Source organism: Vicugna pacos, unplaced genomic scaffold, assembly GCF_048564905.1.
Source record: "Vicugna pacos unplaced genomic scaffold, VicPac4 scaffold_20, whole genome shotgun sequence".
In the NCBI taxonomy this organism is placed as follows: Eukaryota; Metazoa; Chordata; class Mammalia; order Artiodactyla; family Camelidae; genus Vicugna; species Vicugna pacos.
The window spans coordinates 29,895,817-29,917,010 of record NW_027328741.1 but is presented as its reverse complement, the minus strand read 5'-3'; the positions used below and the strand labels follow the sequence as shown (position 1 = coordinate 29,917,010).

Here is a 21,194-nt window from a genome sequence, read left to right as displayed (position 1 = left end):
AAAACACCTGTCCTACAAAGATATTCAATGTTGTATTTCTTTGTTATTCTTTAGCTTTAGACAAACAAAACCAAGTGCATATAGTTTGATGAAGTCTAACTGAAATTATCATGGTCAAGCTAAAGGATATAGGTTGGTTGCATCACCTAACTACATATTCAGTTTTCCCTACAGTGTAAGCATAAAATCACTGATGCTGACACTCTGAAATGGCCTATCAACATGATGCTGGAGATGTGCCTGGTAAGGGAACCAGGAAAATTTCAGAGGATGTACTATGCTTTTCTTTAGAGGCATGATATGTATTTGAGGATGCTTTCAGAGAATGTGTATAAAGAAAGAAATGAGTGTAGGGCTTTTCTCTCTCACCTATAGGTGTCAGATTGCAGAAAAAACACAAGCAAAAAACCTCACAATTGGGGGATTGGAAGATTGTTTAGATAAAATAAAATATAACAACATAAATAACCATAATAAATTTATCTCTGACCACTGAATGGCAAGGATTATATTTTATCCAGGAAACTTGGATTTTTTTCATGATTAGTCTAAGCTGCAAGTGAATATTTTACTTGATGTTGCAACATGTAACATGAAAATCACTAAATCAGCTTGTTTTGCTCCTTTCACAAAGTATTTAATAAATAAAGAAGGTACAAAAATTAGAGGAGCATATCTCAGTACTGCCAATTTTGCTGTTTAAAAATAAAAGTTAGAATATATTAAGGTACAGATTTTAAGCTTTAGGCCATAGTTTATAAAATTCAAGAGTTAGATACAAACCTTCTACATCCCAGAAACAATATTGTAAGGCAATAAAGTCCATCAGGAAATTTTCTAGAGAATCAAGCACAACAGACCAGTACATATTGTTAGATTTCAAATAACAGAAGACTCCAAGACAATTTGCATTTAACTGTATGTATATTATTTGTATACAAGACATTTAGAGACAGGATATCTTGAAACGGTATTTGTTGACATGCAGTGACATCAACAAAGACCCAGTTCTTCTCATCTTTCTTCTCTGCCATCCTGAGGGTGTTTGATTTGTCCAGCCCTCAGATGAGGCTAATGGCTGATGAACAGGAAGGAAGTTGCTGCATACTGATGTAGCCTAGGTGGGTAAATTCATCCTGCAGTAAAAATGTCTTTTTCTGATGACAAAGTCATTGAATTTATCTACAACAAAGTCCACAAGCTGGGATTAATAGCCCAGTGGCCTGCATTATCAAAAACTCATGAAAATGGTCCCATAGTGCCTTGCACAGCCAAATAAGCACATGGAAGACCGGGCTAGACTAAGAATTTCAATGAGATTTGTGTCCTGAATGGGTGAATTTTTTTTCTGCACCCAGCAGGGATTCCTACAGAATTGAGAATTTTCTTAATAAATCTGAATAAGAACAATAATCTTTCTCATCTAGTGTGATATTGGAGGTCATGAATTTGGTCATTCTTTGATTCCTATGTGTTCAAATCTGCTTTACAGATTTTTTGTTTGGCAAATTTTTGAAGCTGGCTTTACTTGTTTTTGTCTGGGAGTAATTTTTTAAATGTCAAATCTGTAAGTAAATTTTAATCTATTTTGCTGATACAAAATTTTACTTATTTTCTATGTCTTGATGATTTCATTAGAAATGTAGAAGACTAAGCCTGTGGGTGGGAAAACCCATCTGATTTCAATATGTTTTACTCTTTACATGATACTACGTGAAGGTTTTATTTTATGCATATGGACATTAATACATTAAAAACATTTTTCATCAATATGAATATTTTGATCAGCTGTTTTATCTTAAATTACTTTATAGAAAAAAATGAACTGTCATTGATGGTAGTACTATAGGATATGTAATTATTGCTATTCATATAATTCATTAGGAGGAAAAGATAACAAATTATTTTAATGAGTCCCCAGACATAGATTTGATTCAATCTACAAACTCATGTATGTTTTTGTGATATATTCAAATTAAATTGTCACTATCTGATATTCTCAGAATTGTTCTTTCTTGTAAAGTAATAAATATAGCACATAGATCAAAACAAATTCTTTACTCAAGTGTTATAGCACTTCCAGGAAATTATTAACACTTCCAGCAAACCTTCTACTTATGATTTTAAAAAAAACAATATTATTATTTTCCATTCAATATGGTAAACTCAGACATCACTGTATGATGATGTGCAGTAGAACCATGAAAAGCCACTTATCTAAAGAATCTTATTTAAAATATTTCATAATTATTTTATCCAAACAATTGCAGCTATCACTACATAAATATACAAATGTTTAAAATAGTAATCTCTAGAGTAAACTGCCTGGACTGGAATTCTGGCTCAGGCATATTCTGGATATAATCAAGTAACTTAAGGCCTTTATGTGTTAATTTCCTTATCTGTAAAACTAAGGATTAAAATAGTACTTTCCAAATGAGTGATTATGGTTATTGACATTACAATACAGATAAAATGCTCATTGAAGGCATATTATTTTAATTATTAAATACATTTTCTTATCTTGAGTGTATGAATACATATGAAACATAGGATATATATTTGGTCTTTGCTGCCAATTTCTGACACAGAGCTTCTAAATCTCTTGTAACTTCCTGGATGATGAGAATATCTTTCGTTCTAATGAGTAAATTCTTGGTGGCTTTTGGATAGCTTCAGCATCAGAGCTGGTCACCAGAAAGACCAAGCCATTACCAGAAGTTTGGAACATTCAGCCTCATCCCCTGTTCTCCAGGGAGGAGAGATAGGCCAAAAATTGAGTTAATAATCAGTCATTTCTACCTGTATCTCAGCACCTCCCTGTGTCTCAGGGCTGACAGCTTTTCCTTTTCTATGTGAAAAGAAGTGTTTCCTATGTTCTGTGCATTCTCTGAAAGGCATAGAAGGGCTCCTTGTTTCCTTTTTTCTGGACCACTACTTGTCATCTACTTCTAAGCAAAGATCACTCATGCTATTTAAACCTGAAAAGATTCAGTGCTACTATATTTAAGGTGTTAATAAGAAAGTAAAAAGAGAAAAAAGAAAACAGACAAAGATGGAGAGGACAAAAGAGAAATAAGCAAAGAGAAGAAAAGGAAGGAAAGGAAAGGAAGGAAGAAAGAATGATATAGGGAAAATGATAGGCAACAAAAATAACATTTAACATTGTTTTGTTAGCTAAACTATAGAATATAGGATGCAACAGAAACATCAGAATTCTTTGATATGACCCTTTAACATCAGATGAGAAAACTGAAGAACTGCTGTGCTTGGTATCCTTGAGTTCATTCATCAGTGCTTAGTTAGTGCTAATAAAAGTCAGGCTTTGGTCTAGATGCTAGAGCACAGCAGTAAATAAAAGAAAGTCCCTATTCTGGGGATCTTCTTAGCAGAATTAAGATTCTTGTTCTGATTTCCCAATTCCCAATTACTCTGCCTACCTCATTACACCCATGCCCTAGTGAAAGTGACCTCAATGATGGCATGAACCTGGTATGTATTTTTGGAAGAAGTGGCTACGTTTAGCATTTTAACATGCTAAGAATCTCTGGTCATAAATGTAATTATTTAAAACACCAAATTATTAATTAGAAAATTATTTCCATAAAATGTATTCTACTGAATGTGTGCTGGCCTCACTAAAAAATGAATAAATGACTTGTGGTTGGTAGATAAAAGCAGCAAAGGGATCATTCTTAGAAAGTTACATTATTCTTTGTTTATGTTTCCAGTCTTTTAGTGTGCCAGTTATTCTGGCAAACAAACAAGCAGCCCTTAAATACTGTTACAACACAGAAATCATGCTTAGGAAAAGATAAAGGCTATATTAGAGAGGATTTTAAAATACTTGGAAATATTGCACATGCAAAACAGATAGAGGAGTTGCAGAAAATGCTACATTTTTACTTGTGTTGATTGGCATAGGTAGGGGAATGTAAATTGCTTGGGGTCCATCAAAACACGGCAAGTGACTCAAAGATGCCCCATGTGACATTGTACAAGCTAGACAATTTGTCACTAGAAACCTCTTTTCATTTTTGAGTGTGTCTTTGTTTGGAATCACATTGTTGATTTATCACATTTTATAGTGCATTTAGTATGCATTTATGTAAAAAATAAACATTATTCTGCAAAAAATGTTTTCTGAGTATAGATTAAAAAAATGTTTAAGAGCTTTGTAGCAGGAAAGCATAAACTGAACAGTCCTATGTCAGGAAGGTCTACAACCTTCTCCTGGTTTTACCTTCTTTTCTTCCTTATCAGAGTCTCTGTCTTTTCTTTTCACTTTTCACCCCCATGGGGAAATGTCTGTCTCTTTATCAAGGTCAAATTTAAATGTCAGCACATTGTGAGGCTGGTCTCACCTCCAGTTCTGTCTTTCTTTTGTTAATCTCTTCATTTTCTGCCATTCTGAATCATTCACATTTACTTCCTTTATAGTAGTTTAGAAAAATCAGTCCTGCAGTGTTGATAGGATTAGAGTAATGAGATGAGGAGGCAGGAACACTAGTTAAGAGTCTGATTGCATAATCCAAGAAAGAATTGATGCTGACCTGATATAAAGTAATGTGGTGGAGATGAACAGAAAACAATAAGGAAGGTATTAGGTAATATAAAATAAAAATGTGAAATTAAACAAAGTAAAGCACAAAACCAAAAAACAAAATAAAGGCAAAAACAGAAAACCAGATGAAATAAACTAACAAAAAAACCTTGATTCATCAGACTAAAGAAAAACAGTAGAATAATTTGGGTGAATAGATAATATATCATCTGAGTCAGGAAACAGTTTAGGTTGAAAAGGAACACTATTGATAATTTAATCAAACAAGAAGCTTCTAACTAGAGCAGGCTTGTGAAAACCTGGGCATCTGGTCACCCTGAGGATAATGGAATCATTGCTGAATTATACATTGAAATGTATTTAAATCCTAATCTTAATTAATCACTACTTTTCTGGGAAAATTTTTGAAAATTAGCTAAATGATTTGAGGGTTAGTTTTATCTTGCCAAAATTGGTCTAGATGTACTGAAGAATGGTGGGTGAAAAGGACTAAATGTAAGCATCTAGCTATATTTCTAAGATTGTATGAAAACGAAGAGGATAAAAGCTCTCCTTCCTCTCCCTTCCTTCCCCACCCATCCTCCAACTCCTGAACACAGGTAAGCAAACCAGACCTCCTCTGAAGAAGCCAGGTGCTCACCATGATCACATTGTCAAACCATGGGAAGATGTTACTCCTTGCTAACCACACTCTTGAATCAAATGATTAAGTTTCAAAGCTTCAACATCGTGTTTTTACTGATGCTTTCAAAATGTGTATCTCCAATCTCAATATCTCCAACGAATGGAAGACAATATATTTTATGGGGTACTCAACTCAAATTTTTGAAAACTAGCATGTATTTTACACTTAAAAGATATCCAATTCAGATACTAGATTTTCATCAATTACTTGATCTGTATTTGGATTTTATAAAATTTGCAGTTCAGAAAGTAGAGTCACAACCTAAGTTGATCCAAATACAAGGAAAATTTTTCAGTGAGTTGAGTAGCAGCTTTAAATTTAAGTTTAACTTCAGTAGATTAAATAAAATGCAAAATTTGGTCTCTGCTAAGTACCAGAGGCTACCACACAAAACAATGTAGGAAAAACAGGTGTCTCAAAGTTACAGATTCATAAATTGCATGTTTACCCTACCCTCAAATCTGCTTCTCTCCTAGGCTTCCCGACTACAGTACCTGGCACTGTCATTTACCAGTGGGCTAAGGTCAAAAAACTTGAAGTCAGACAACTCTAGGCTATTTCCACCCCTCATATCCAGTGTCCAGGAAATTGTAATATAAATGTAAAAAAAAAAAAAAACTGACCACCATTCACCACCTCTGCTGTTAAAGCTCAAATATTTATTGATTCTTCTTCTTTCACTTTTAGTGCCTATAAGCTATTTCCCAGGCTAACTAATCCTTTTAATCTGAATGTGCTACTTAGTTGCTCAGAGTTCCTCAAAATATTTTCATTACTCATAAAAAACATACTGCAATCAAAAGTCTGACATGATCTGGTCAATTTTCGCTCTGTTGACTCATCCGCCATCTGCAGATCATCCAGGTGTTTTCCTGATTATGCCCTGACCACAGGAAGTACATCCCACAGTAAGGCTTTACCTTTGCAGACCGCTTTGAAGTTATTTCTCATCTAGTTACTTGGCTAACTCCCTTATCTTCTCATTGAGGCTCTCCTATTTTTTTATTTTATTTCATTTTTTTAATTGAAGTATAGTCAGTTACAATGTATCAGTTTCTGGTGTACAGCATCATGTCCCAGTCATACATATATACATACCTATATTCATTTTCATATTCTTTTCCATTAAAGGTTGTTGCAAAATATTGAATATAGTTCCTTGTGCTATATAAAAGAAATCTGTTTTTAATCTATTTCTATATGTAATTGTTGCCATATGCAAATCTCATACTTCCAAATTTATCCCTTCCTAAACCATTTCCCCCAGTAATCATAAGATTGTTTACTATGTCTGAAAATCTGTGTCTGTTTTGTAGATGAGTCCATTAGTGCCCTCTTTTTCCTTTTTCTTTTCTTTTCTCTTTTTTTTTTTTAGATTCCTCATATGAGTAATATCATATGGTATTTTTCTTTCTGTTTCTGGCATACTTCACTTAGAATGACAATCTCCAGATCCATCCATGTTGCTGAAAATGGTATTATTTTATTCTTTTTTTTTTTTAATCACTGAGTGGCATTCAATTGTATAAATATACCACAACTTCTTTATCCAGTCATCTATCAATGGACATTTAGGTTGCTTCCTTGTCTTGTCTGTTGTATATATTGCTGCTATGAACATTGGGGTGCATGCCTCTATTTCATTAAATAAAAACTCTCTCACCTTTCAAACATTCATTCTATTTTCTCTTAACAAGTTAAACTCTAATTTGTTTTCAGAACTCTTCTTACATGGAGAACTGTCACAGCATAGTGGTTAAGAGTACAGATTTTTTGGAGCCATATTTTCTGGGTTTTACTTTTTAGTAGTTATGTGACCTTGAGCAATTTTACCTTACCACTCTGTGCTCTGGTTTCCATAACCCTAAAAATGAGGCTAATAATAGTACCTTGATAGTGATAATTTTACTTTATCTAAGGGGCTTAAAACAGTCCCTGGCACATGGAAAATACCCAATGTTAAGTTATATATTTATTTGTTATTATTTATTTCTCACATTAGAGTGAAAGATACATGAGAAGGGGCAATTTGTCAGTTTATTTACACAATCTTCCTAGATCCTAGAAAAAATGCCTGGCCTATACATGAATAGAAACGCCAGAGTTAAAAAAATATACATACAGATGCAAGAAGACATCAACAAATAATAATAATTAAATAAGATAATGCCCAGAAGTATTCAAACAGGGAATTGGGAGAAGAGAGGATTAAAAAGAAAATCTATCTGTACTGTTTTGAATTAAATTAAATTGTTCTTTTAGTTTCACTCTTTTGTTAGCTCATTTCTGCATCCATTTTCATTTAATATTTTACATAGGTAAGGCTAACTTGCCTTGGCTTATCAACAGGGAAAATTATGTGACACCCAAGATGCTCATTTGAAAGCATGCCATATAATGCAATTAAGAGAGGACCATGTCAGTAAATAGGAACCTGGATTCATTTCTTGACTATACCACCACAAGGGATTGATACTGCTTTGTGTCTCTCATCTTAGTTTTCTCATGAATGGAACTGGATTAAGTAGTTACTATTCACCTTCTAGCTTTCTAATTTATTGCATTTTTGTGGTATGCTCTGACTTTTTCCTGAATGTGTTCTATCTTTGTTCTCTTTCTGTCCTCAATTGGCACCAGTAGAAGACATCAAAGTAATTTTAATATCATGGTAAACAGAGCATAGTTGCAAAAATAAACATAAGGCACAAAATTTTATGCTATACATGTGTACTCACTGATAGTTGAATGCTATGCTATTTGGATTAGCATGGGTAATCATTTCTTATCTTGCCCAACCAAATATGGTAATATGAATTGTTAATTGATTGCATAAAGCACATGAAAATGAAGCAGTAAAAGTAAGTGAAATAGAGAAAAGAAGGGTACCAGATAAAATTACAAATGGACAAAATGAGGGCAAACAGATTCTATAGCCATCATAATTTATATATTTCCTATGGCTTCAAATTCTTTCTTGTTTCACAAATTAACCAAAACTGCTTTCTAGTGGAATAAGAGAATGGAGAAAATCAACAAATATGTGTAATCCTGAATCTGATTTCCAAATGGGCATCTGAATCAGTGAGGATGTGTTGTCTTCAAGTTGTAGAAAATCTGAATAATTTTGGCTTCTACTGTAGGCACTTGTATGCTTTCCTTTAATAGAGATTTTAGAAAAAGAGAATCTCACAGAGCGTGCTCCAGTGATGGAATGATGGAATCCTTTTCAAGCATTCTGCTGAGTATTCTGGCTACTCCTCCATTCATCAGATGGTGCTGGGGTTTCAGTATCACATCCTCAGTTAACAACATCTGAAAGCAGCAAGGAAGGAGTGTGTAGAGGAGATCTTTCTTACTACTCTCCCTTTTCATCAGGAAGAAATAATGTTCCCTGAAACACCAAGTATTTTCTCTTATGTTCTCTTTGAAGACAATCTCCAGCAAACTAAGCCAATTGGGCTGAATATTGGTCATTCCCTGAGTTTAAGGTGCCATCTGAAAACACTGATATCCTTATTAAGTTTATTTGTGGTTTTTAACAGATAAGTGGGAAGGAAAGACAGACTGTTGAGGTCAAAGTGTGTTTGTTTATTTGTAGTTGTTTTTCCTTTTCACATGTCCTTTAATAGGTAATAGTTCTAAACAAGGTCTATATTATTTTGGGCCTTGTATAAGGTTGTTCTTCATTTCTTTAACTTTTATTTTAATATGATTTGCCCCTCAGGCTGAGTATCCCCACCGCCTTCCCAGGAGCAGGAGGTGAAAACATGGAGCCCTTTTTTGGAGTTTTGCTGTAGGATTTTGTTTAAGTAAAGTTGATAAACACACATGGGAACATTTCTGGACCTACTATGTGGTGGTGCACTTAATGCTTTTTAGATTTTTAAGTATCACAACTGCTGACTTCCATTGATCTTCACAAAATGAAAAATAGAAATAAGTTGTGAACAAATCACTCATAAACTCTTTAGCCACAGTTGAATCAATCATTTCCTTGTGATGGCATTTTGGGAAGAGGGTTACAAATAAAGCAAAGTCCCTACTGGGAGAGTTTCAACCACCAAAACAACAAAACAAGTGTTAGATATGACACTGTCTTCTTAAGAAGGAGCCTTTAACATTGGCCAGTATATGATTTTTGTGTGTTAGCGTGTGAGTGTATGTGTGTCTGCATGTGTGTGTATGGACTAAATTATTAAATATCAGGGCTGCTGTAAATTCTTAGGATTAACTTTATTATTAGGAATAAAGAAGTATTCCATAAGGGAAAAACATTTGCCATAATTTTTTGTGTCCTTTATTATAGTATTTTAATAATTTGTCAGAAAACTAAATACATATATATTTTTATTAATTATATAATTAGTTGTAACTCATAAACAGTAATTATATAACTTATTAAAATAATATTTATAATAACTTATTAGAACATTTTAAGATGCTCAAATGTTTTATTATTTTGATATATAACAGAAATTTATGAGAAATTATCGTTTAATATATTAAAAAATCAAATAAGGATAAAAATTAAAAATAAATTCTTAAATGTTAAGTAGTACACAAATTTCATGTTGTCATGGTAACCTAAATATCAGAGATCAACTGGAGTGTCAGACAGAATGGGAGACAGCTTTAATACATTTGTTTTAGAATTTTTGCCTCATGTAGCAATATTTTATGCATTTAACTACAATTTCATTCATGTATTATCATCTAATAGTAATATAAATGACTGTCAATGAACCAAATATGTTACTGTAGAAAATATATTTATAAAAGACGTGAAATCAAAGCTAATATTGTACAAGTACCATAAATGCAGACTTCCTTCTCTTTGCACATTAATTAAAATATTATTAAAATTCTCTCAGTACAATGATTTTCAAACAGAATAACATATATTCAGCTCTTAAAATCATCTCTATATGAGTGTCCTGTTTTCCTGTGGAGTTTCAAGTTAAGTGACCATTTCTTCCTCTTTGCTGTTGTCAATCATGCACATATTCAAAACATAGAGCTTACACAGTCATTGTCAAATGAAGAGCCAATCCGAAAGAAAACAAAGAAAAATAATTATCACGGACATCCTTTGAAAGCAGAATCTAAATAGCCAAAACTAATGCCAAGTAAATGCAAGGGTTTTTTTATTATTTTTTTCTCTATCTCATTACTGCTGTGTTTCCTCTGATAGCAAAATTCTTTTCAGAACTGCTATATAATTTTAGTTTTATTGAAAAGTCTCCAATTGATTCTAAATACATGAGAATTTAAATCAACCTATCTGAGACAAGACTTTGTGGGCAGGAAAATGGATATTTCTGCCTCGAGGTCTTGAGGGTTTTTACGAGTGACAAGATGACAAATGCTAAGGTCATTGTCCTGGATGAGCATATCAGTGATTTGATATATGACTATCTGCTTTGAACAACTCGTTTGGGATGTTGAGATTGAATGCTATTGCATCTATGTGATTGAAATTTTATTAAATTTTATTCTCCACCCCCCATATTCACAATCAAATAACAGGGGAAATATTAAATCAGTAGTTATAGATTATTTCATTATGTTTCATTGATGGATTTCAGAAAAACACATAATCCTGATATTTATCACAATTAAGTCTCGATAAATACTCTATCCTTGGTCACACTTTAGGGAAAAAAATATCAAAGTATTGTGAGAGAAGTCCTTAGTGTTTATGAATACTAGCTTTACAATTGGTAGCCTCCACACCAGTGTTTGTGTTTTAGTGTCAGTCTAGCAGTTGTACGTTCTTAAATAATGTCCTAGGATTTAAATTTCCTAATGTCCAAAATTACTAATTTTTTGGCTTCAATCTCCAAATATGTACTGATGCATCTCTCATCTTTATTTCCGGATTAAAGAATCTTTGCATTCATCTTAATTTAATGTTGTTAAAATAAAAAGCAAGGTGAGTTTTTAGATTTACCAAATTCTCTGTAACTCACAGTTTACATTTTAGTGGGTCATTTTAGGGTAAAGAATAAGAGACTTTGTTCCATTATAAAGAATATGTTATTAACCATTTAAAATAATAGAAAAATTTTAGTCTTTTCTCTTTAGAGCTTGAACTGAATGTAGGCATTAAGAAATAAAGAAATTGTGGTAACAATAAAAGTTACACATAGAAAAGTAAAGAAAATGATCACTTTTAATTCCTAACTTTAGTGACTTTGATAATGATAATAACATCAAACTATAGTATAAAAGTCTAGATATTCTAATAATTTAATGTATTTTATCCTTTTAAACCTCCCTGATAATTCCATGAGCTAGATTTCATTATTAATCTAATTTTACAATCAAGAAAACAGAAATAAAGAATTTAAGTTACTTGTGCAAGATCACACTACTTATAAATGACAAACTTACTATTAGAGCCAAAGGAGACCCGACTTTTTACACTAGGCTGATACTTCTTTCTCATAAATTTCAGTCTTCTTTGGTGTCCAAACATCACAAATTTCTCCCTGCTTCTTCTTAGCCTATCCATTGCTTTTATCCTGCTACCTTTTGAATATATATGAACCAGAGTTAAATTGTAAGATTTTATATTCTCACCTTGTACCTAGTTAACTTGTTAATGTAACTAGAGTAACTTACTTCACAAGGCAGCAATCTTTTGGAGATTAAGACATTTTTACTCCACATTATTCGGTGGCTGCTGGAGGCATCTTGCCAATGATATTAAATCTTAAATGTGATTGAGCTCTGCAGTCATCACATAAGGTAATACAGGCAGACTTCCAAGTTTTCATGCTGTTGGGTGTAAGCCTACTGGGAACCATGTGATAGCTCTGCCCTGTTTTCCATCAAGTAGAATCTCATACAAATCAAACCCTTCTGGCATTACATCCAAGAAAATTTGAAAAGATTTGTATGCAAACATCCTTCCCTTTAATGCATCAAGCTTGTAAATATCTGGTGAACACGTTTGATGGCAAGCTGTTTTCCAAGTCAGGGCAAATTTCTTCCATGAGGAAAATTCATTTTTCAAAAAAAAAAATAAATAAAGCAATAAAAAAGATCAACTTATATCACCTTTAACAAATGGAACTAGGGGACTTAAAATTTTTCCTGAATGCTTTTCCTTTGATGAATGTGGTTAAATTGTATGTCACATATCTAAGGACAACATGATGAGTTTTCATTCTTTGATTTACTAAGGCCTCTTATCTAATTCTGCTCTCCAACACACACTCCACTTTCCCCTTCACAGGACAGTAGGGAAGAGAGTTCTGGATTTAGAAATAAGAGATCATGGAATAACAGTCCTATTTAAAAAAAAGATCAACAATCGCTTTGGCTCCTACATATGGATATGTGTAATGCAGTCTTTCTTATATGCATATTGTGTTTTAAAAATAAGATACCACGTGAATAGTTCACACATAAAAAAGGAAGTCCTCTATATAAGTTTACAAATATATATAATGGATATTTTGTATGTTTGCTTGTGGATGTGTGGATGTGAAACTAAGTAAATATATTCATATACACACATATATATATACACATACATATATATACACATATACATATATATATTTATATACACACATATACATATATATATATTCAGTGCTGTTCCAGAAGGTAGATTATTACCTACATTTTTCAGACATACTGGAGGTACAAATACACTAATAAACATTTTTCAAAGACATTAATCCATGCATAAAGTCTCTATCAGTTATCTATTTGCTTAGTTTCATCATTTATATTATAGTGGGCCTCATGATGTTAGATATGAATGCAATATGGTCCATTATGTCAGGCCCCAGGTTGTTAAATACTCCCAGTGAGCTGGTAATCTTTTCAGAAAATTGCATTGTCATAATACTTGTCAACCACAAGCAAATATTAAGAACTTACTTCTTCATTGTACATTGCTAATTGCAGGATAATTAGTTGAAGGGTTTTGTGACTTACAGAAGCAAAGTCCGTGATCTCTCTGGTATCATAGATACAGTTACATAACAGCCTTAGGAAACAGAGATAGGAAATGTTAATTAAAAATGAATATTTTGATAAGTACTAGAACAATATAAAACAAACATCCAGGAAGCTTTTCATATAGAAACACCAGAGAAGAATGCCATAGAGGTTTGAAAGATTAGGGAAAATATTGGTAAAGTGAGCTGGGAATTAGACATATATTTTTAAAGGAGGAAGGGATATTGATTTGGAATTGGATCAAACATCTACCTTCTTTATGTGATTTAAAGGGCTTTTCAAACATTTCTTCTTCAATGATTTGATGAACTTAACAACCACAAAACTAGTTTTCACTAATTCCTGTTAATTCACTGAAGAACTTCATTCTAACTCAACTATCCACATATATATGAGTTTTAAGTTGTTATTAGCTTGTACTAGCAACCATCACCCATAGCTAAATAAATAATTATACAACTATTTAGATGTCACAATTTACAATATTTTCACTCTTACATTTGAACCTCAATATAACGTGAGTTAAGGAGGACATGGTATATATTTTTTCAATTTTGCAGATGAGAAAAATGAACATGGCATCTTGAATCAGATCTACTCGATTTCAAATTCTGGCTTTGTAACTTACCATCAATTTGCATTTCCATGCATTCTTCAGTATTTTTTAAATAAAATGTTTTGAACAGTTAAATTAAATAGGGGCAGTAAAGCTGTTAGTACAGTCTAACAGTTTAAGAAATGGTAGTTATTTGTTTTAAATTTAAAGCTAACATTTTCTCACTCTGTCAAGTTGAATGCTAAATCTCAATCATTCAGGTATTTTAGAATTTTTGTATACTAGACAGTGTATTCATAAATATTCATGCAATTTAACTTTTAAACCCTGAGCTGTATGTTTTGGCACATATTCTATTCCCTATGTAATGACAAAGATATGCGAGTTCCTGTCATTAACTGGAGTTAGGTGAGGCAGAAAGGAGAAATGACACTGATAAATAATTCCAGGCCATTTCTGTGAACCACAGATGTTTACATCAAGCTGATTAACATTTTCATAGTTCACAATAGATTAATTTATTGTGGGTTGCCACCTCCAGCTCTTTTATAAATCAAATTTTTAAAATTGTATTTAATAAATCACTTTCGTTTTCTAAAAATATGTGAAAAGTTTAGCTGTCATATTAACATATATTGTGAGTCCACAAAGGAAGATTTTTTGAACTCTAACTCCCATAATACAGAAAGAGATTTCATATATTGAAATACAGACAGACTTTGAAAACATTTGTACATCATTATTAGATAATAAGTTTAAGGCAGATGTCATCTTTCCATCTTTATCAATCTGATCAAGTTTGTCCAAATATTGGTCAAAAGAGGAATCTGAGTCTATAATCTTATTCCAGTCTCCTGCCCTGACAAAGGTTTAGTTAATTTCTTTAGAGACTTCTGTTGGAGGTACATATTTCTTGTTAACAATCTTCTTTTGTCTCTCTATATATTCTCTTCTCTCACATTTTAAGATTATAGTTTTCATATTATCTTTAAAAATATGAGCAGATTATTCAGAATGATTTTGTAATCAACTAAGTTAATTATTCATACTTGACCCTAACTAGAAGCAAATCTATAAACTAAAAATGCTGTTAAATAATTGATTTCCTTTCTTGTTTTAAGCGACTTGTTCAAACTGTGATTGTTAATTTTGCTGGAAATTTCAATTTAATCTCCTCTAAGATAGTATGCAGTTATTTTACTAGTTTCTTCTCTCCCCATCATAAATTTTTAAAACAATTTTCTAAATGTATTATTGATGAACTTTACCTACCTATCTATCTATCCCTTCCCTTCCTCAGGATTTAACTCATTTCTCATCTCCACACTTCTGCTTATTTGTTGTGGACTGAATTGTGTCTTTCTAAAATTCATATGATGCCATATGATGTCCTAACCCCCAATGTAATTGTGGCCATACATAGGACATTTATGAGGTAATTAGTTAAATTAAGTCATTAGGGTAGGACCCTAATCCCACAGGACTTCTGTCTTTATCAAAAGAGAAAAAGATACCGGGTCTCTCTCCATGTACATACAAAAAAGGGGACATATGAAGACACAGAGAGCAGATCATCATCTACAAGGCAGAAAGAGAGGTCTCCCAGAGACCAACCTGTTGGCAACTAGATATCAGACTGCCAGCCTCCAGAATGTTATGGAAATAAGTGTGCCTGTTGTTTAAGCCACCCAACATGTGGTATCTTGTTATAGCAGCCTAAGCAGGCTCATCCTAAACCACTAATTTCTACCGCCCTTTCAGATTTCTGTGTAAATATCACCTTTTCCAAAGCCCTTTCTATCACATCCATTTTCATCACACCACATTATTAGACTTGCTGCATTTTGATATGTTCATGCTCATACTGTTTTGGATTTCTGTCATCTGTGACTGATTTAGAAGCTTCTTAAGTTTAGAGACTGTTTCCCACCAATTAGACATCTTTAAGACCTATCACAGGGAGTGGTGAATGTTAGGCTACAAGAAATGTTTGTTGAAGTGCATTTTTGGAGACATATCAGTACCTGGAAGGCTAGCTACCATAAAGATGTCAAACAATTGTACATGTTCAATTTAACTTGAATTGAAATTCTAAAGACCTTTTTTATGTGGTTCTTCCCTGCAGTGAAGTAAAATATCTACCAATGAGATTATTAATTATATTATGCTATATCAACTCAATAGACATTTAAGTGGCCTCTAAAAATAATGATTATGAACTCTGTGTAGCATTGTGGAAACATTATAATAAAATGTATGTGAATTGCATGTAACATAATAGAAACATTATAATAAAAAGGAAAAGACAAGAGGTGAAATTGCTCATGAACTATGATTCCAAGTGTTAACAGATTGAAACATGAGAATATTTAGAGAATAATAGTTATAACATGGTGTCAATATGAATATTTTCTCCATTTTCCAAATTTCTGTGTTGTTTTCTATTTTCACCATTAAAATATTGTTTACTTAAAAAATCAAGGAAACATGTGAGTAGCATAGATAATATGTATTAGAAGAATATGTGTTAAAAAGGTGAGTCTGTTAGCATGGCAGCTGGACTCGTGGGCATGGGCAACCTGGATGGGGTTAAATCTCATATTTAATGCTTACTAGCTTGATGATCTTGAAGAAGTGATTTGCATGGTATGAGACTTCATCTCCTTGTCCTTTGAATGAGAAATGATATTAACATAATGCCCACCAAAGAACTAAGATTGCTGGAGTATCAGGAGTGCTCTTAAATGCCAGCTAATAATTTCCAATACAGTGTAAACTCTGTGAGGCTAAGGACCTGTGAATTCACTACTATAGATTAGTGCCTGGCATTTGGTAATTTTATAATACAACTTTATTTATAGATAAATGAATAAAAGGGTGAATGTAATGAAGCTAATAGGAAAGACTTCATAGAAAGTCTAGGATTTTTGAAGAAAGAAGAGCAGGACTTTATATACATATACGTGCATATCTATCTATAATTTCATTATATGCCTGATGTATAAGCAGATAACTAAATAAACATTTTCTGCTTCCTGAAAAGAATTAATCCAATTTCCCTTTAAGTTCTTTCCTGAGTGAAATAGATACTTTTTTCAGAAACTGCTTTAACCCATACCTTGTGGTAATTTACTCTGTCTCTGTTCAGAATGATTTCCTTGTGGTAGGTTAGCTCAGGTTCTAGTAGAATCAGCCATGGTAAATATGTAAAATATAATTACTGTAAGAAAGATGAATAACATTGGTAAGATCATTTAATATTTTTGGAAGAGAAAAAAAGGAGAAACTGCCCAAAGCTGAGAATGACCCTAGGAAAAAGCTGCATTCCCTGCTTTCAAAATCCTTCTTGCTACTTCTGCTCAGTGATGGCACTGAAATTCACTGATCCCTCTGCACACAGTTTTCTTTTTTCAATCTCAGGTCATATCACATTTACAGTTTACTTTCTTAAAAACATCTGGAGTGCACCCAGTGTATTGATTATCTCTCATATTTAAATTGAAAAATATAATGGACTTGGAAGGGAGTAAACCAAGTGGTGGGCAGTTTTCTCTATCACTTTTTCTGTGTGTAGCACAGCAGATATATCTAAACATTTTCAGGATAAAAGGAGATTCGAGTGAGCCACTCAGTGATGTCATAATAAACTTCCTTCCCACACACACATAGGAGTGTAATGCTGACTTAGACATGTTCCAGGAGATACATCACTCACCCATTCTTTAGGAAATAATTATGAATGGAGTAAGTCAGAGTGTGTCTCCCTGTCCCCTCTCCAGCCCTTATTTATATATTCATACATCTATTGATTCAAAAGGTTAGTCATTCAAATATATATACTATGTATTCATCACACATTTTCTCTATACTAAAGGGCTGTGGAATTTTTGCATTCCAAGAACTTACATTCTAACTGGGAGAGAGACACTCTAAATGAAAGAAAATAAGTAAAGTAATTTCAGAATGCAAAAAATAAAAAAAAGTAAAGAAGAAATAGAGTGAGGAAGTTTTCATGGCTACTTTAGAGCTAGCATTCTGAATGGCTTCTCTTAGGGAGTTACAGTTCAAGCTGGGGTGTGACAAATGGACACTCAGCCACAACAGGATATTGGGAGAAGAGAGTGTCAGGCTTAATTTCCAAAGAGGATAGTGGCTTGAGGTTTCTAAAGAATTGAAGAAGAAAAGGAAGGAAGGAAGAGGGGGAGAGAGAGAGAGAGAAAAAGAGGAGAAAATTTTAGTGGGATTGAAGGAAACAATGACAAGTTTTATGGGGTGGATGTGAAGGGATAATATGGGCTCAATTTGGCCATGAAAAAGTCTTAGGTTTTCTGCTAATTGCAATTGATCTTCAGTGGAGCATTTTCTCTAAGGCAGTGATATTATCTATTAGGTAATTTCTAAAAAGTTTTACACACACATACATACACACACACACACACACACACACACGCACACTACTCCAACATCTTGTGTCTTATGAAAAAGTTGTCTAGACACAGAGATAGGACACCAGGTACTTAAAGAAGTCAGAGAAATGTGTCCAAAGGAATCAATGTGAGAACTGAATTGTGAAAGCTTTGAGTTCCAGTCCAGATGAACCAGAGGAAAAAAGCATTTTTTTAAGTATTTAAGTATTGGTGAATCAACTGTACACTAACATTTTTTAAACTCTTGATTTTGTCAAAAAACAAATATCAGCAAGATGCAACTGAAATTTTTTGACATCCCTGAAGTTTTAAACAATCTAGACATATTTGCTTAAAGTTTGAGTAAAGGTTGGGAGGTTGACTTCTCAAGTATCTGCATATATTTTATTTACTTCAAATATAAAAATTTCTTGTATACCAGAAACAGAATAAAAAGTGGTTCCTCAAAAATATGTTGGTGTATATTTGTAAAATATCTACCCTTTATTGGACTATTACACTGTTCTGTACATATTTTAATTTTTCAAGAATTCAGATTTGAGGGGTAGGGTAGAGTTCAGTGGTAGAGTGCAAGCCTAGCATGCACGAGGTCCTATGTTCAATCCCGGACCTCCATTAAACAAACAAACAAACAAATAAAACAGACCAAATTACCTTGGCCCCTACTCACCTCAAGAAAAGATTGCATTTAAAAAAAGAAATTCAAAATTTACATTGACACTAACAGGGAATTATTATCATGTTCAATTTCCTGTTGAAGAAAATGAGTTTCAGGGAGGCTTCCCCAGCTCATTTCAGATGGCAAATGTCAGGGTAGGACTAGAACTGAGCTCAAGTCCACCGAATTATTCTGCTGTCCCACAGTTTAAACCATGGCTACTTTCAAAGCATGTTTGAGTATTCAGCAATAGAATGTGGGTTTTCCTTTACTGTGTGGCTTACTCTGAAAACAATAAAAGCACATAAAACTATGAAAAGGAGGAAAGAAAACATATACATTTTTTTGTTATTTTTTAAACTACTCTATATCATTCTCCTCCTCATCCGCTTTTCTACTGTCCTTTCTTACTTAATGGCTTCAATCTTTCTTATATCCCTTCTTCATGTCCTTTTTCCTACTGTGCTTTATTTCTTTGTGGCATAAGCCTTTATTCTTAGATCTACAGTCTTAGAGTACATTTGTAATATATCTTATCTTTTTAAGAGAAAAATATGTAATATATATATGATCATAGAATAGCAAACTTTATAGGGCTCCTAAATCTATAATTTTATATGAATATTTTGGTCATTTTTAAGCTTATAAGCAAAATCTCCATGTGAAGAGTATGTTTGCAAATACACAGACACCAAATATAAAATCATATAATTTAGAATTTTTATATATTAAAAGCTACAGAAATAAGCCATAAGCAAAGTGCTTATAATTGTTGGCATGGCAGAGAGAAATATATGTAGTTTACATAGCCTCAGAGCATCTGTTATCTGAATAAGTACTGAAAACTCTCTTTAAAAGATCCTGAGCACATTAATGGAATCATGATTTCCCCTAAAAGTGAATAAACCTATAGATTAATATTACAGGAAACTGTGTAAGAGGATATAGTAAAATATTTATTCAATGTTATTTTAAAAAATTACTTCTATTCTACCACCTGAAGACATTCATGTATCAACAATTTGACTGGAAAGAACAAAGGAAGAAAAAGAAATAAGTAGGGAAAAGGCTTGCAGTCAATTTTCCTAGAAGCAGTACCTTATTCCTGGGCTTGGTGCTTTATAAAATACAATTGTCTATGCCTGCTCTTCAAATAGAATCATTTATAAACGTTGTGAAAATCCATATTATAAATTTCATAGCTTCTGCCAAAATTAAGGATATTTTCTTACTTTGAAAAACACCTCATTTAATTGTTTTAACTGCAAAATTAATGAAATTCAGAACATCTAAGAAAAATGCAAAACAAATGACTAACATATTTTACAGCACCTCCTATTCAAGAGATGGAATCTGCATCTCAGTTCTGTGAATCTGGGCTTGTCTATGACTTGCTTTGACCTAGAGAACCTGACAGAAGTAGTGGTTATCTTTTTAAGTTGTTAAGTTTCCTGGTGTTTCTTTTATTCAACACAAAATAGCTGATAAAACACTGATCAACAGGAATTGGACAAAATCATTTCGATAAGTTTTTCTTGACAAATAAAATATCAAGTGAGATCTAGATATTAAGTTCATTATTCATGCCTTCTGCCAGAATGTGGCTTTCTTCACCTGTTAGAAATTCTAGAGACCCTGAGCTGAGGTTGCTTCTTTCTTAGAGAGGATGGATGAGAGTGGACTAGCCTGCTTATTGACCTTGTCCTCTGTCAGCCACCTCTGAAGGTAGCTCCTCATCTAAAGGTGGGATTCTGCACTGTTCCTATTTATTATTTTCTCCAGAGCAGAAACTGTGGACCTATGGTTACATGTGATCACAATCCATGGAAGGACACATCACCATGGTCTTTTAAATAGATATAAAATGTCAATAGGCCTGGCTTATTAACACACACAGGTCCTTAATAAAAGCTTAGGTAAAGATTGATCTTTGAACTTCAAAAAAGAAACAAAGAGCTATTGGAGGTCATCAATGAGAGGATGTGACTTCAGCTGACTCATGAGCTGGACTCACCAATCAGAGGCTCCTCACCCTCTCCTCTGCCCTTGCCATGTACCTTCTGACCACCTCTCCCACAGCTGGAGCTGTTTTCAAGGACACAGCCTTGAGAAAGCAATGTATGATGGAGACCATCTGGAAAGTACATGTGACTGAATCCAGTAAAGGCCTCCAAATAAACTTTTAAGATTCTGGTGGGCAGGTTCAGAAGTCTATTTGTCCCATAGCCACCCAAGACAAACCTCATATGTAACTTCCCATGCTTATTAAACCTGCCACATACCAGTCTGGAGTGGTTTGCCTCTTTCTTCAGTCTCTCTTTGCACTC

The 21,194-nt window shown here is 33.2% G+C and overlaps 1 protein-coding gene across 1 annotated transcript in view; it reads left to right on the top strand.

The window, feature by feature from the left end:
- The first annotated feature begins 209 nt into the window (after window positions 1-209).
- LOC140693671 (uncharacterized) overlaps window positions 210-21,194 on the top strand; it is a 70,972-nt gene continuing 49,987 nt past the window's right edge. Inside the window, exon 1 of the mRNA XM_072957384.1 lies at window positions 210-243. Coding sequence (XP_072813485.1) covers window positions 210-243 — 34 coding nt within the window. The remainder of the gene's footprint in view (window positions 244-21,194) is intronic.